This window comes from Gavia stellata, chromosome 2, assembly GCF_030936135.1.
Source record: "Gavia stellata isolate bGavSte3 chromosome 2, bGavSte3.hap2, whole genome shotgun sequence".
In the NCBI taxonomy this organism is placed as follows: domain Eukaryota; kingdom Metazoa; phylum Chordata; class Aves; order Gaviiformes; family Gaviidae; genus Gavia; species Gavia stellata.
The window spans coordinates 37,072,665-37,089,479 of NC_082595.1; the positions used below are offsets into that span (position 1 = coordinate 37,072,665).

Below are 16,815 nucleotides of genomic sequence, written 5' to 3' on the forward strand. Positions count from 1 at the left end.
GAGTTAGTCCTAAATAGGCTGGCCCCATGGTCTCTACACCTGTTTGGAGACTAACCTTGGAACATACAATGATGTAGATTAAACAATCCAGCAAATTTTCTTCCTTAGGCTATCATATGCTGGGTGAAAGACTAAATAAAGAATAGCTACATTTACATGCCTGATGACATGCAAGGCTGAAGAGTGAGAAGTGGCTAGACTCTTCCCATTTATATTTTACTCTCAGAAGATTCATTGCTGGAATCAGTTGAGAAGCAACTTGTGCTGATGGATTATCATCTTCATAACTTCATACATGTATGTCCTGGCATAAAAGGGTTGTGCTTGCATCACAAGAAGTATGTTCAGGCTCTGGGAAATCTGGTAGACACCTTCTGCTAGCCCATTCCAAAATCAGTAGAGATCTGGCTCCTGGGAGCTGTCCAGAACCAGTAAGCAGCAGAAGGGACCTTACTGGGAAAATGTACTGTCATCAGCAAAGACATCTTTAGCAAAACTGAAGTGTCAAATTGTATGTCTGAAATGTAATCTTGTAAATCTATCCTATGTAATAAATGAATACTTGTGGATTGTTTATTTACGCAATGTGTAAAACCAGGCCATGTGAATTTTTATGTGCAACTGGAAACCTAATTTGAGTTCATGACTTTAAAAAGCCTTCAATCATAGTAATACACATTCCAATTGTTTAAAAAAAAAAAAAAGGAAATGCAGTCCACACTACACCAGAAGTGTTAGGCACTCAGCATACTGAGTTTTTCAGATTCCAATCTCTTCCTGTATTTCTGAACTCCTGTCACAGCACTGATGTCTCAGGACTACAGATGTAGACTGTTGTGTTGATTTTATAGAGTTGTGCATTGTGTGGGTTGTTACTTTTGGCTTTTGCAAGGGTGAACAGCTTATAAATGGGTTGGTTTTACTGTACTGCTAGTTTCAATGCGTTTGTTATGAATTACTTTTTTATTCTTTAATTTTGAAGATTTCTTCCGAACAAATACTTGACATATAATCTTGAGGGATATTTTTTCTATAATTTTAATAATTCCACTTTTCTATTTGCATTTAATATTAAGATTTGCTATTTCTTTAATTGCAGTTTACTTAAGCAGGGAGTCTTTCAATGAATAGTTTTGGAGAGTGGCAATATTTTCTTTTGTTATTTCAAATAGTATTTTCACATTCCATAATGTTCTTCATTCAGCAACATCAAAGTACATAATAAATATAATTAGTAGAGGAATTTTTTTAAAGCAGTTTTTGGGCTGATGAACAGAAGTATAGAGAAGTAATTTTCCTAATGCTACAGAGAAAGCATTTTGGGAATGTAGCACAAGACTCTTGACTGCTTTTTAGGACACTCTTTAGGGGAAAAAAAAAAAGTCTAAGGCTATTTCAAGTGTTTTGGAGCTTACTTCCTTTATTACTCTTTTTGTTTTTGCTTGTGACCCACATCAAGTTTTATTATAGTGGGTAAGTAACCTTATAAAAAAATATTTTTCTTTTCTATGTTTTCTTGCACATAGTTTATTTGTTCTGGAATAGTGAGTTGTCAATATTCTCTTAGTTGTTATGCAGAAGATGTACTGAAGCAAGGAAATATTTTCAAGACTTCTCCTGCATTGAAATAAATAAATCCTTCTTACCATTTAATTTAAACAAAAGTAAAATCAAATTAAAGGGCAAAGAAAACCCAAGGTCCAAAACCCATTAGCAAATAATACAAAGATTAATGGATACATTTTTAAAGGTTGAAAATAAATTAAAGTTACAGATTGTGTAACGTTTTCCTGTACTCCAGGTGAATGTGTAGTTCTAGTGCCTCATTCTTGACTGCTGAAATGCTTCAAGTTGAGCTAATATTTAAAAGTTGTGTGTGTAACTGGGTCTTGAACAACATGGGAAGTATGAAGTCTTGCCTAAGGATGACTTTAAGCATATTTTCTCGCTTGGGACTACTTCCTGATATTATGAAACAGAACAGAAATATGATTTAGTTATTAAAAAAAGTTAGCTCTATGTAAATATGTACAGGTGACTACTTCAAAAGGTTTTGTGAACAATTACTTTGTTTTAAAAACAATTACTTTGTTTTAAACTAACCTCTTACCCCTTAGTTCTCTTAAACTGCTACTAACACATGCTTCAAACAATGAGTCCTTAACTTATGGTGGAGTTTGAATACTTTATTTGTGTTAAGTCTATTACATACATCAGTGGTTCTCCGAGAAGTAGGATTGACTAACCTCGGAGGAAGGTTGTATTAATACTTCTCATATCCCAGTTACCAGATTCCACCTTAGAGGTATTATTGCATAGTACTATATTTGTCTCATGTAGAAATACACAATGTATCTAAATGATCACCACTGAGAAAAAACAGTAATTGACAGCTGTTTCACAGATGAAAAACTCCCTACTGCAAGGCTCAAGGCAGTGAGAAAGTTAAGAGCTTTTTCTGGACTGATTTTTTTGTACACTATTGTAGTAAATCTTAGTGCGAGGCTGTATAGAGGGGAAGGTGATTTTGTATCAAACAAAACTGATTTCATTCAGCCACACTTGTTCTCTTGTATTCATATACTAACAAGCACTAAAATACGTGTCCAGATAGTCTAGCTAGAAACTTGGGGTGACGCTAGGAAACACTACCTAGCAAGTCTTTTTCACAGCTTTTGGGTTGCTCTTAATGCTGGGTTTTGGATGTGACTTTTGCACCCTGAAAAAGTTGACAGTGAGTGTAATTTGTGTTCCTTCATCCTGTCCCACCTCTGTGAGTCATTAGAAAATGATTTATTCACTGTCTCTGCATCTTTTTCTCATGCTGCAGTTTATTCTTTTTTTTCTTTTTATCTTTTATGACCCACCCCCACCACCACCCCACCCCCCCCGTCTGGGTGTTGAGTATCATCTGTGATCTTAATATCTTGATGCCATCAACACCTGTCATTCTTTATGCCTTCTTCTCCTCATTTCTTCTGATGCTTTTATACCCTTACCTTCCAATTCACACTTCATTTATACCAGTCTTAATGTTTTCATTACAAACTTGTAAAAATTGATACTGGAAAAAAGGTCACGTAGGAACAAAGAAGCTGCAAACTGTTGTCTGTGGCTCTTATTGCAAAGCATATGTCTTCAGACTGGTTTTATTTACGTGTGCATAGACTGATTTGGACATTTAAAACAATCTCTTATAACAGAACCTTGTCAAAGCACAGCATGATTGGTATGGAATTCCCTGGGGTGCAATGGAAAAGAGAAAAAAGCACACTGTTGTGTAAAAAGTATTATGCTAATGAAAGCAGTCTAAGAGGCTATATAGAGCTGTATGGACTAAAGCAATTTAATTCAAACATAATATAATATATAATTGCAAATGTAATATGTGTCCCAAGAAAGCTAGAGCTTCCCTTTAATATGATGGTAAAATTGCATTGTATAGATTTCCAACATCAAAAAAGCAAGGCCAGACTTCACTAATTTAGAGCAAAAATACTGTATTCTAGAGTTCAGAAAATAGTAACATCTGTAACAAAAAAAAGTGGAAATATTAATGCATAGTGACAATGCTTAGTATTCTGCCTTTTATGACTATATTTAGATGAAGTCAAGGTGAAGTAACTTTTTTTTCTATAAATCCAGAAAATCACAGAATTTATCACACTGATATGAAATTAGCACAAACGTAGGTATCTTCTTTGCTAGGGAAATCACTGAACAAAATACACACCTTGACTGGTATTTTTGCAAGGGATTCCTTGTAAACCTTTCCTAATGATTGTCCTCCTTTTCTGTTGGCAGCGGTGATTTGTCTGTTGTCTCAAATGTCAGTTAGCCTAAGATAAAGGGAGGACATGAGCAGCAGGTTTGTAATCTTCTCTTTATCTCTCCTTCAATATTCCAGGAGTTTTATTTTAAATGTGGAGCACACCCAACCACTGACAGTGAAACATCTGTGGCTTTGAACCTCATTACAACAAACAGTCGCTGTATCACATGTATAACATGCACAGATATTAGGTAAGTACAACAAAAAATGTCAGAGATGCACAGTCTGAGTGCTTCAGAGTACTTATCACTTTCAAAGAGCCTTTTTCCTCTGCTGGTTTTCCTTTTTAAACATTTTTTTTCTCTAATATCATGGTGGAAGATAGGCCACATTTTCAGGTGTGTTCTTTGTTTTGCTGGTATGATTACAATTTGTGTTTTTTCTACCTTTGTTGAGTTGCAGGAAGAAATCTGACTGCTTAAGTTCTAACTACAAACTTAAGTGCTCAAGATAGTGGCATAAGTGTATAGATCTTTGCTTCTAATCTGTGTTTAAGAGCCAGTGAATGAAAGCACAACTTTGAGGGGGACAGAGTAGTCCTGCAGAAAGGAACTTTTTGGTCTTTGTTTTATAAAGCAAAGCAAAGTTCTTATGATGCATCTGTTCTCACGTTCTTATTTATTGCAGTTTTAAATACTTCAATCCATCTTATTTGGGCACATATATTCAAGAATACCATTACTTGCAAATGCATGAATTAAAAACCAATTGCCCAAGAAAGACAGCTACAATTGTTGTGAAGAATTACCTGAAACACATTCATCTACTGATTAGGAGATGTTTTGAGGTGAAACCTCAGAACTAATAACACCATGTTATATACTCAAAGTATTGCTATTGATTGGTCTGCATTTTGCAGTAGAAGAAAACATTTAGAAAAATCTTACAGGATGGCAGGGAGTGTGAATGAAACTGTTAGGAGATATCTTTTGGGGGAATAAAAGCTGGATTCCTGGAAATAAACTTCCTATTGAAAATAATAGGTTGTTGTTCTGATTCTATCCCAGACCTAGTATAATTATGTTGTGTTGTGCTTGCATGCTACTGCATTGATAGCAGCTGATTGGTTGCTGACAGTATTTGGCTCAAGAAAATGAGTCTCAGAGATTAAAAGCTAATTGTGCATTGAAGAGGAGAGTATGGTGTCCATCACTTCCCATATACACAGCATTTACAGTGTTGCTTTGTGTCTCTTTCAGAGACTACCATGCAGGCAGTACATGCTGAATTACTTAGCTTGTCTCCAATGGTTAGGTATACAGCAGTATTAACCTTTCTGTGATTAAGGATAATATGAAGTTTCCATTCTGAGCTCAGCTTTCTCCTTTTCCCAAGAACAAGAGGGAAGGCTATCAGCCATAACTATGCTTACTTAGGCTTGAGAACTGGTTATAATTATTTCAATCAAATTTTTAAATGGGTATGTTGGCATTTTCCTGAATCGGTATATTCAGTACGGACCTATTCACCCATATTCCTGAAGTTGTAATTTTTTCCTCTGTTTTGTGGAAAAATTCCAAAGGAAAGAAAGGGGTAAGACTTAATTTTCTGGATTTGCTTAGCTGAACTGTTCCCAGGACTAACTACTGGCTTCTTAAACTTTACTAGTAAAGTTTAGTGGGACTATTTATTGACATGTCACAAAAGCGTATCAATTCTCATTAATTTAAATTAAGGCATCAAATAACTATGGGAGACCTAAGTTTCAGTAGACTTTTAGCTCAGCACACAATCTAGGAATATTTATTTATGAATAAGCTTATTGGATTTATAGACTAAACAGGGAAGGAAGACATGTCTTTCTGTTGGCCATATGCTGTTCAGATTCTTTCTAGCTTACAGGACCCCTTCTGAGATGCCATTAGGTGATCTTAAAGTATTTTATTTCTAAAAGTTTCTAAGAGTTCTGACCAAGTAGTCTAAGAAACAGGGTAGGATTTGGGTGCCTGAGCATCTGATAAGGCACTAGCAATTGCTAGTTATCTATCCATGATGAGCATAACAGGTTCTTTGAAGTTAGGCATACACATAATAAGTCTTTCAGTCTTCTCTTTATTTTGCGTAGCAGATTCAGTTGTTCATAAATAAGTTTGTCTTCTGTTATGGCGCATAGAGATACTTTTTTAGATAATGAAAGTTCAGTTTAGTTTTCTGAATGGCTGACGGATTTTATTTGATCATAGCAAGATCTCTGAAGCCTGTGGCATGAGAAGAGGATTAGATGGCAGGTATTATAAAAACAGCCTAGAGGGCAGTTGTATCCCCTTCAATCTCCAAAAGGTCAGGGGAATACTCTTCCAACCCAGTATGTCTTGTAGGCCATGAAATTAATTGTTTGGCAGGAGGCAGTGAAATCAGTTATCCCAAGAGTGAGCAGGAGAGTACTCCAGCCAGCGTTCTTGCAGTTTTAAAGGTTGTAAATGCACTAATACATTTATATATAGCCAGAATTTGACTTCTCATACCTCCCAGAGCTATAGATGTAGGTTTCCTCTCATTCCTCAAGTGATGCAGTGAAATGATGAAGAGGATAATCTCTCTCCTGCCTTATTGTATACTTCATAAGATTTGTAAGTGACCCCTGTTCTCCTGCACACCTCCTAATCTCCTCCCACCCATGAGCAGGTCTTTTGTACTGGCCTGTGGAACTGCACAAGGCAAAATCAGCAGGAAATAGGCAATATTATTTCAGTTCCTCCTCTTCTTCATGGTTAACTGACAGCAAACTACTGTACCTTGACTCTGCCCCAGTGCAAGTATCACCATTCCTTACATGAAAATGTATACCAAAGAGAGAATTGTGAAACGATAGTTGTTGGTCAAAAGAGAGAAGTTGCAAGGGATGCTTGAACTCTGTACTAATTCATATGATGTGTCTTCTGGAAAGAGCTGATTTTGGCAGCATCTTCTGTGGTGTATTTACAGAACTGTCTCCGAGGTTAAAGGCTAAGTATCAGTCTCTGTCAAAATGGTACCTCAACATTTTGCAGCAAGAGTGAAGACTAAACTACTTAAAAGTGGCTAGTTCTCCTATCCCTTCTAACAGTTCTTTGGGCAAGAGTAATGATTTGGCTTACTGCAGCTCAGAGCCCTAGTTTGTGTCTGTACTGCTAAATGAAAGAGGGCCACTGGCTGATCCCTGATCCCAAGTCAAATGGCAACAACTGACAGATATCCTACACAGTACTGTCATAGGTAGCCTGGCTCTTCATCACAGTCAGCTTAGTATAATCTTGAAGCTGAAACCCAAAGGTTTATTGCTGAAACTAGATCTGCAATGAAGGTATATTTTTCATCCTAGTGGTAAGATGGAATGGAAAAGGGTTATTTATGTCCTAGTATTTCCTGTGTAGGGTTTGGGAAGTGTCAAAAGAGGTCACCAAATACCATGGAGTACAATGAAGGGGTAAAATTGCTGAACTAACAACTTGGCTTCGTGGGATAAACAGTACCTATCTCTAGGACCTGTGTCCCCTGGGTTCTCAAGAACTTTAAGTATTTCTAGACTGCAGGAAAAGTTGTCTGTTCCTGTGTTTCTGTTAAGCTCTCCTCTCTATTAAAAAAAAAAAGAGAGAAAATTAATAAGGAAAAAAAAACTTGTCTAAAAACCCCTTCTGAGGCAATGTTAGAGAAACTAAAATGGAAGAAAATTGTTCTGTCTTGTCATGTCAAAATATCGATACACATTTCTGTGATAACTCTAAAGGTCTGAGGATGTATCCATATGTTAAATGCTGATTAGCTTTCAGAAGTTTAATTTTTAAAGCCATAAAAGTCTATTATGAGTTTTGTGTAATATAAAACATTGTAGGTGATACCAAGAACTGAGGTACCAAGAAGACCTTACTTTATTTCATTTTTTTGTATGGTCAATCTTGAGTTGTTAAAATATAATTTCCCGTGTATCTTTTGATGAATGAAATCATTTTCCAATTAAAGCTGTGAAAGAAATTATTTTAGTTTCTATTTCTGATTTTCTTTTTTACCTGTTGCAAGGATGGTCAAAGGTAACCCCATTTTGCAAAGAGCTAGAGATCAAACATTGAAATCGGTTATCAGTGTTGCACAAAGGTCATTGTAAATTCTTGGGCTACTTATGAAATCTCTGCTCAGTTTTTTGAGTTTCTAATTCTTTTCTCCAACCCAGTGTTCTTTGAATATTTATGTATAACTCAAAGAAATTACACAAATACCTGCAACCTTTTTACTTTAGTTAAACATTTAGGTGACTATATGTATTTGTGCTGGTGATTACGTTCTAATACTCCTATGCAGTTGAAAAGTAGCATCCAGAGCACTCCGGAGTTTGTAGTATTTTGTGAAAACTACTTTCATCATTCTATAGCATTCAGGTGAAAAAGAGGAATAACTGTATTTGGTATGTCAACTACTACTTTGTATTAGCTTCACTGCAGTAAAAAAAAAAGTCTGTTCTTCAAAATACATTTTTCTTCCTTTTTGCTGAAAAAATTTAAACAGGAAAACAGGATGATGACCAGGTACTATTTATGTATTTCTTAAATATTATTGTTCGCAGCAAGATATACCATTTCTCTAGTTGTTTCCATCCATTTACCATGGACAGTTAGTCCACCACAGGCAGAGCAGTTAAGCTCCAAGATTCTTGGCATGGCATATGTATGGTTTTAGCAAGGTTTGCAGAGGTCATAAAAATCATATTTAAAGCAGTAGTATACTCTATGGTATATAGAAAAAATATAAAGTGGAAGTAATATTTAAGCCTATTGGCAATTTTTATTCTCAAGTTTACGTTAGGCACACTTTCTGTTTGCCTTTGGTTTATATTTGATATGAATAATTTCACGCAGCTCTGACCAACAGAGTGAAATACTTCAGAGCCAAATACCCTTGTAGGGTTATGTTGAATCCATAGGCAGTATTCCATGTAGCGTAATGCCTTCCAATGGATTCTGCTTATCTACAGCAGATTTAGTGTGAATTGGCAGCCTTTATGCATTTATTTTTTTTCTGTAGCATTCAAGGTGATGGGTTGCTATTTTATGTCTTTGAAGAACATCTTAATAGGTTGAGCAAATGGCTGAAAGTTGAAACAAATACTAAAACTGTGCAATCCTCAAGGGGAGAGCTGCTTTTGTCAACTGTTTCCAGTAGAAATAACATCAAAAGGGGTTAGGAGTACCCCAGGGTACTCATAAATCAGGCTCAGGAATAACAGCAGTATTAAGCAGTGTAAAAATAAAATGTGCAGAACAGAAGTGCCTCACGTCATCTTTCACAAAGTAGGTGGGGTACAATTCCTAAAGGCACCGTTATTTTTAGCTTCCAACAGATACACGTAAGTGTAAATGATATATAGGGCTTGCTGTCACTTAATAGGTAGAAATAATTCTCCAGAAGAAGTATTTGCAGTTGTGTCATCAGATATATATGTCCAAGATTATGGACAAAAAAATGTTTTGTTTTGTTTAAACAATGGAATCGGTATTTTGGCCATTCAAATTTCCTAATACTATATAGTTCAAGTGAGAGCTTCATTTTGCTAGTGGTGAGAGTTAGAAGTGCGTATGCTAGATGTTCATCAAGGGTAACTGCGATGTAAGGTCTTTTGTCCTAATTCTTTTCAGCCAAATCAATTCAGACTGTGATCACATTAAATTTCATGGGCAGGGGAATATTGGAGAAGGTCAGTACTTGGAGAGAAAAACTCAAAGGCAATGTACTATAGGAAGTCCTGTTAGAAATTCAGTAGATAACTCTCTTCTCCTTCAGTCATAAAGAATGAATGACTCTGCATGTTGCTAGGGATAACTGTGTGTTAATCTGGTTCTGGTGGGACTACTTTGAGCCTCCTTAGCTTCTCACTAGCTCTTAATCAGCCATCTTTTTTTTCAGTCTTTTTTTTCCTAAAGAAAAAGTACAATTTACAAAATTTTTCCCTCCAGCAGCAGTTTGTGCCATCCATCTATCACTCCTACTCACTCATTTCCATTACTGTAGAGGCAGGACTGAGACTCATGAGCTTCATTTTTATAGGGTAGTATTTCTGAATTGGTAAGGGATAGAATCATTTGCTTCTCAATAAATATATATGTGAATGCTTTTCAGTTGTAGATTTCATCTGTGGATTTTACCTGTCAAGGGAAGACCAACTCCCCCAGATTATTATAGGGATTAGGATTTTTGTAATGTAATATTTGGAATTTTGATCTTTATGACATTATTGGTGATATAGAAGATGTTCCAAGTTGCTTATTGACCACTACATGCTGTCCCATATTGTGCATTAACGTTGTACATTGTTTTGAAGTAAAATATTTCTTCTATTACAGTTTAAAAGATTGTTTAGAAACATCTGAAATAATTTCTTTTACCTTTCTTTCTTTCTGTAAAAATCTGGTATTAATGCAAAAAAAAGGAAATCATATCAGAGGAGGAATATAGCAGTGAATATGACAAAAAGTACATGAGGTAGCAGGTCTGCCATGGTATTCAAAACCTTCAAAATACAGATAATTCCAGAATCTTTAGTTTCATGATTTGAATCAAATGCTACAGCTGAAAAAACAATTAGCAAAATTCGGCTTCTGATAAGGATCCATATCTGAACTGTAAACATTCGCAAAGTGAAGAAGCTGTCCTACAAATTTGATTTAGTTCAATTTTGCTGTTATTTGAAGAGAGTTTTACCACGGACCTTGTGTTCCCTTCCAAGATCAAAATGCAGACTTTAAAAGACATTGCCCATGTGATGTTTTTCAGAAGAGTAAATAGCACCTTATTCTAGACTTATAATTGCTATTTCTCATCACTTCTGGGGTATAGGATCCTAAAATTACCCCTTGGGCCATTATAATCCAAGCAAGTTATTAAATCTATACTTAGCTCATCTTTTTTACAGTATGTTTTCCCTCGCTGTGACTTGTGTTGATAATGTGGTCTCTGCTCCAAATCTCTGCCTGTTACATTAAGTTGTCTTTATATACCTTGATTAGTTCAAAGAGGACTGGGAAAAGATTACGTTAAGAATTAAATCTACTTTGTCTAAGTACTATTACCATCAGGGACAATGTCTACTGCTTTCTCTCTTAATGCTCCTGAAATTAATGAGACTTCTTAAGAATCACTTATTTAAAGTGAGAAATTAATCAAATATCAAACTAAGAACTGTTACTAATTGGTTTAGAGCTTTTTTCTTTTCCCCAATAAGGTAGTCTATAGAATACTGATTGTTACAGCCATAGTATTTGAGTTCTGATACAAGCAAAACTGCAGCAAAAACATTTTTTTGGCACTTCTGTTGGTATTTGAAATGTGAACAAAATCTAATAATGCCAGTAGGTGACCTTCATTTCTTTAGTGGCGCACACCGTGGTTTTTATACTCAAACACTTGTACCGTGGGCTTCTGGAAGACGTGCCTCATGCATTAAATTCAGTTGCCTTAACCTTTCCATTGAACTGTAACCACTAGTATACAGCAGCCCCCTATGGCAATGACAGGACAGCATTGCAATTCTTACTGTTTTGACTCTGAATCTATTGCAACTGCATCTCAGTGAGACAGCTTCTAGCTTCTATAAATTTGTGAAGACAAGAATAGATTGGTGAAGCTATCGTACTGCCATATTCTACATGTCCTTTGCTGGCAGGGGACAAGCGAGGAGGAGTTTATGCTACCTCACTCATCTCCTTTGCTAAACATAAAGCATGAACTTCTTTCCTCTCCATCTGAGAGAACAAAACCTGCCAAATTTCCCTTCTTTAGCCATCTAAAGCCTGCAGACTGCAGAATATTATCGGTAGGCTCTATATTAGATGTTGTATCTTCTCTGCCATTCTTATTTGTGGCATGGTTAATACAGTGAGCTGGTTTTGCAGATTTCTTCACTTAAGTATTCTAATGCATGTTGCAAGACACAAAGACTTAATAGTTTAAATGTATTTGGATGAATTAATAGTTTTAAAACTGAAATGTGTCAGGTATCTAAGTATACCACATGCAAAATTTGGTGGACCTCACTTCCAAAATATTTTGAGGAAGCCTAAGAGTATTACTACTTGCATATGAGCAATCAATGAAAAATATTAGCTAAAGAATATATTTTTTGTGCAAGTGCTGTAAGTTTAAATATAAAAGTTAGAGTTAATTTGCATTGTCTAAGAAAATGAAATGTCTAAGAAAAGTAGCAGATGTTTGTGAAATGTTGTTCAAAGACACATTTTTGAAACCTGCAAGCCCACAGAATGACTTTTCTGTCATAGATGTTTGCAGGTTCAGGTGTTTGTGACTTTCTTTTCTTTTTAAAATTAATTCATTAACATGGAAGAGAAAGGGTTTCATCTCTGGTTTTGCTCCAGGGCAAGGTTAGTAATAGCTGTGTAGTGACCTGTGAGAAGTGTTATTGGAGGTCACAATCCAGTTGTATTTGGATAGAGATCCATATTTCAAAGACTGACCACCACAGGTGATACCAATTAGCAAGACTAATAAACTCAGGAGAGACCTGAGGTTTGAAGGAACAAGGTGAACAAATTGCAGAGAGATGTTCCTTACAGATCTCAACTGAAATAATATGGGAAGGTTTTGTGGAGGAACTTCAGCTGTTGCTCTCTGCTGAGCACCTGGCCGTTTGGCTAATCTTGCACTTCAGTAAGCTGAGAGCCGTTGGACCATCGCCTTTTACTGTCTCTGACTTTGTTTTATAATATTTTAAAAATAAGCAACAATAAGGAATTGAATGTGAATATATGACAGCTGAAGAAAATTTTACAAAATCAAGTGCAACAATGAGAAGTCTGCCCTTTTTAAAAAAAGTCACTGCTTTAATGTTTTTAATGAATTGACATTTAGTAACTAACATTCAATGTGTCATTAATTAATCATTAGTGGAAGATGGGAGAGATAAATGTTCTTTGGAAACGAAGTTAAATATAGAGAAATGTGTCTATTGTGTGAAAATTGCTTTCAAATATAGTTCAGATAAACCATTGTATTTTAGTTGTGTATACACAAAAATGTATCATATGGATCGATAACATATATGAAAGAACTAACATGTCTTTTAAGCCTATATATATTCATTTATTTCTCTAAGAAGCTGATTTTATGAAGAATGTTGCTCTGCTTCCTGTTTTACTCACAGTTATGTATTGTTCCTACTGTATTGGGGCAGATTGGAAATCTAACACATCCCTGAGAGACAGTCCATGGTATCAAATGAGGAGTGTACTTATTGTTACATCTTTCCGACTTTCGCAGCCATGACCTCTTCTCAGCCACTCTCTAGCTACTTGGAGGTAGAACTACTCTGTCCTGATTAACTCAACATCAGCAGAAAAAGTCAGGGCAGAAAATTGCATTCATTTTCTGCTTAACTGAAAGAACTTATCACAGGTAGGAAGGAGTCATGGAAGGCAATGTCTTGACTCACTGCTGATTTTTTTTTTTACACTTATACATATGTTTGTACATATGGGTATACATGACTTTTGAGACATTTAAGTGTTTTTGAAACAGCCACTGCTAGGAGTGTTTGAAATGCTCACATGTGAATTGATTTCTGTAATGTGCATTTCTCACTTCACATGAGATACAGTACATTCCCTCAATTTCAATTTCCCAATTTTAGTTTTATCCAACTCTCCTTTTTGTGTTATTCTTTATTTTCAGTGTCCTAACAAGAAAGAACGTATGTAGAACAGAAATTTTAATTGCTACTAATGAGTATCTATTTAATTAAGTTTAGTTTTGAGAGATTTTTAGTCCATTATCATCAACTGTTGATTAGGAAAGTGCATTCCACTAGGACAAAAAAACCGAAGAAGATATAGACAACTCAGTGAACTGAAAGAGATGTAAAGAATGTAGGCTTTTATTGAAGCAGAGGTCAAATAAAAATAAGTAAATTCCTAAACACTCCTATAAAGGGCATTGAAAAATGATGAACACTAAATCCATTAAAGCCTAATTTTTGGAAGATGACTTTGTAAGACAATTGTTTAACATGGAAGAAACAGAACTATTAAATCTATCTATGATAAAGTCATAAAGAGTAAATAATTTGTTAGCATTTGCATTGATAATTGAATAAACCTTTTAGGCTGCTGTGTCTTGGATAAAATCTACAAGAATGAATGTAACTGTAGCTTTAGATACACAGAAAAAATAAACATTCTGTATATTTAGCTTTATAAAGCTCCATAGAGGAAAAAAGTAACATGAACATTTGCTTTCCACTATGGTTCTTTTTTTCTAGGTTATTTTTGAGTCATAAAATCATAGCAAGATCATTGACATCTGCTATAGCAGTATTATCAAACTCTCATTATTATAATTTAGCAAAAATTGGAAGGGGAAAAAAAGTGCATGTGGAAGATGTGGCTGGCATTTACAGCATAGAGAAATAAGAGGGAAAATATTAGAGAAAGAATGAAGCAGCCCAACAGCAAAAACCTAAATACACACATGGCAGAATAATTTTAATTTGCAGAAACTTAGCAAAAATTGGAAATAGCTGTATCAGGCAAAAGTACCGGGATGTAATTTCTCAAATCAAGCACATGAAGGACTATTCATAGAATCATAGAATCGTTTAGGTTGGAAAACACCTTTAAGATCATTGAGTCCAACCATTAACTTAACACTGCTAAGTCCACCCAAGTCCCTAAGCACCACATCTATATGTCTTTTAAATACCTCCAGGGATGGTGACTCCACCACCTCCCTGGGCAGCCTGTTCAAATGCCTGACAACCCTTTCGGTGAAGAAATTTTTCCTGATACCCAATCTAAACCTCCCCTGATGCAACTTGAGGCCATTTCCTCTTGTCCTATCGCGTGTCACTTGGGAGAAGAGGCCAGCACCCACCTCTCTGCAACCTTCTTTCACGTAGTTGTAGAGAGTGATGAGGTCTCCTCTCAGCCTCCTCTTCTCCAGGCTAAACAACCTCAGCTCTCTAAGCCACTCCTCATAAGAATTGTTCTCTAGACCCTTCACCACTTTCATTGCCCTTCTCTGTCATAAGAGAGAGAACCTGTCATAATATGCAGGGAACTTTATTAAATGTTGTTTGATACTTCATAGAGTCACTTAATGATCTAGTATGGAACAGTAACTATTGTCCTAGGTAATCTCTTTAATAGCCATTCAATTTCAGGGGCATATGGGTACAAAATCTTGTCTGGGAGAATAAGGAGGGATTGAGAAATATGTTCAAGAAATATGTTCATTTATATATGTATAATAAATGGGCACAATTACTGTTTTATTTCTCTATAAACCATGGTGTAGAATAAACTAGCATAGCACTGTACTGAGCTGACATCAGTGTAAAGAAAATAGGTCCCACGTTTTCTATTGACAATTTCAAACAACTGAGTATGCAAAGCTCTCTTAATGCATTAGTCTTGTAATCGTTCAAAAGCAATTGATGGAACTTTAATGGAATTTAATAGCGAGAATTACTTTTTTTTTTTCTTCACAGCTCACAATCATTAATAGCTCTTTCTTCCTCTCCCTCATTTTTTGGATGTTGTTAAAGGTTGACTCTGAAGATGAGACAATTTCTGAAGCCAGTTTCACAAAGAGTGTGTTCTTTATTTTCTTCTGTAAGAGAAACCAGTAGGGTTCTAACTTTCTTAGAAGTTCTGCAGAGAAATTCCTTCTTCCTCTAAATGAATGTATTTGCATAAAACTTCATTTAATAGACTTAAATACATGTTTACTTTAAAATTTATCAATTCTGTAGTACTAAATGATTTTAATAACAGTATCATTATTGTATAATTATAAATGATAGTTGATAATGAACTTAGTCCGTCACATCACAATTTACACTAAAATGTTTACTAAGATATCAACACAACTGAATTTTCCTTAGAAAGGAAAATTCCAGGGCAAGGTCAGCCAGGGACAATCAAAATTAATTCAGTCCCCTGGTGGCACTTGAAACATAGGTAGAGTAAAGTTAAAATTGTTTACAAATAACTGTTACGAACTTGGTGCAAAAAGATGCTGATCTGCAGTGTCGTTTGAAAATGACAATAAATCATAGGGGGTTTCTTGTTAAGTTCAGGCAATGTCTGTGACACATTGAGAGCTGCCTGCAGACATTTGAAGACTGAAAATGGAGAACATTAAGGGAATGATCATTTTCCCAGTACAAGTTTGTAAATGGTAGTGATAGTTGCACTAGCAAGGCAATGTAAGAATATGAGAAGAAAAATGGCACCAATTAAAACACATTTTTATATTGGTACAAACTCCTATGCCAAGTCTTTTATTTTTACTTGAGATGTTTATTTTAGTTTATTTTAAAATAATTCCTTGCTGGCATACACTGAAATGCAGTAAGCAGAATGAAAACAAGTACAGTTGTCCATCAAAAGGCTTTCAATTTTTTTTAATATCATTTCTCAAATTACACTGATATAACTTTCTCTTGCAGAGAAGACCTATCTTACAGGTGATCTTCAGAGATCAGCTGTGACTGTGGTTGGTAATGCTAATGGAAGAGTTCAGTGTTAGTGAATAGTGATTAAAATGGAGAAAACGTGCATTGCTAGATAGCAAGATAAGAGGAAAATGATGCCTACTCTGCTGAATACATGAGTTAGCATAAATGCTGCTGCTTTGTGAAAAAATTTCAGAGCCTCCTAAGAGTTTTTCTACAGCTATAAACCTTAAAAAAAACCCCACCCTCCTCTGAGTCAGTTTCAGTTCTGTGTCACTTTATGTACTCCTACATGTTTATTAGACAAAATTAAGCTTTGATTTATTTCCTCATGTACATTTATATTACATATGTATGCAAATATTGCATATATACATATATAAATACATATGTATATGTACTTGTTTCTTCCTTTGTCTTGCTTTGTTCTCTATAAGCAATCTTTACTTATTTTGAAGTGCATTTCATTTTTAAACTTTTTTCCTCCCCAGTAATTACACTGTTCTTATTTCACTTTGTACAGGGGACAAATCTGCCAGTACTTCTGGTA

General features: G+C 35.4%; 1 protein-coding gene across 1 annotated transcript in view; it reads left to right on the forward strand.

The window, feature by feature from the left end:
• PRKN (parkin RBR E3 ubiquitin protein ligase) overlaps positions 1-16,815 on the forward strand; it is a 686,369-nt gene that overhangs the window by 288,336 nt on the left and 381,218 nt on the right. The window contains exon 8 of the mRNA XM_059828079.1: positions 3,908-4,023. Within this exon, the coding sequence (XP_059684062.1) occupies positions 3,908-4,023 (116 nt within the window). The remainder of the gene's footprint in view (positions 1-3,907; positions 4,024-16,815) is intronic.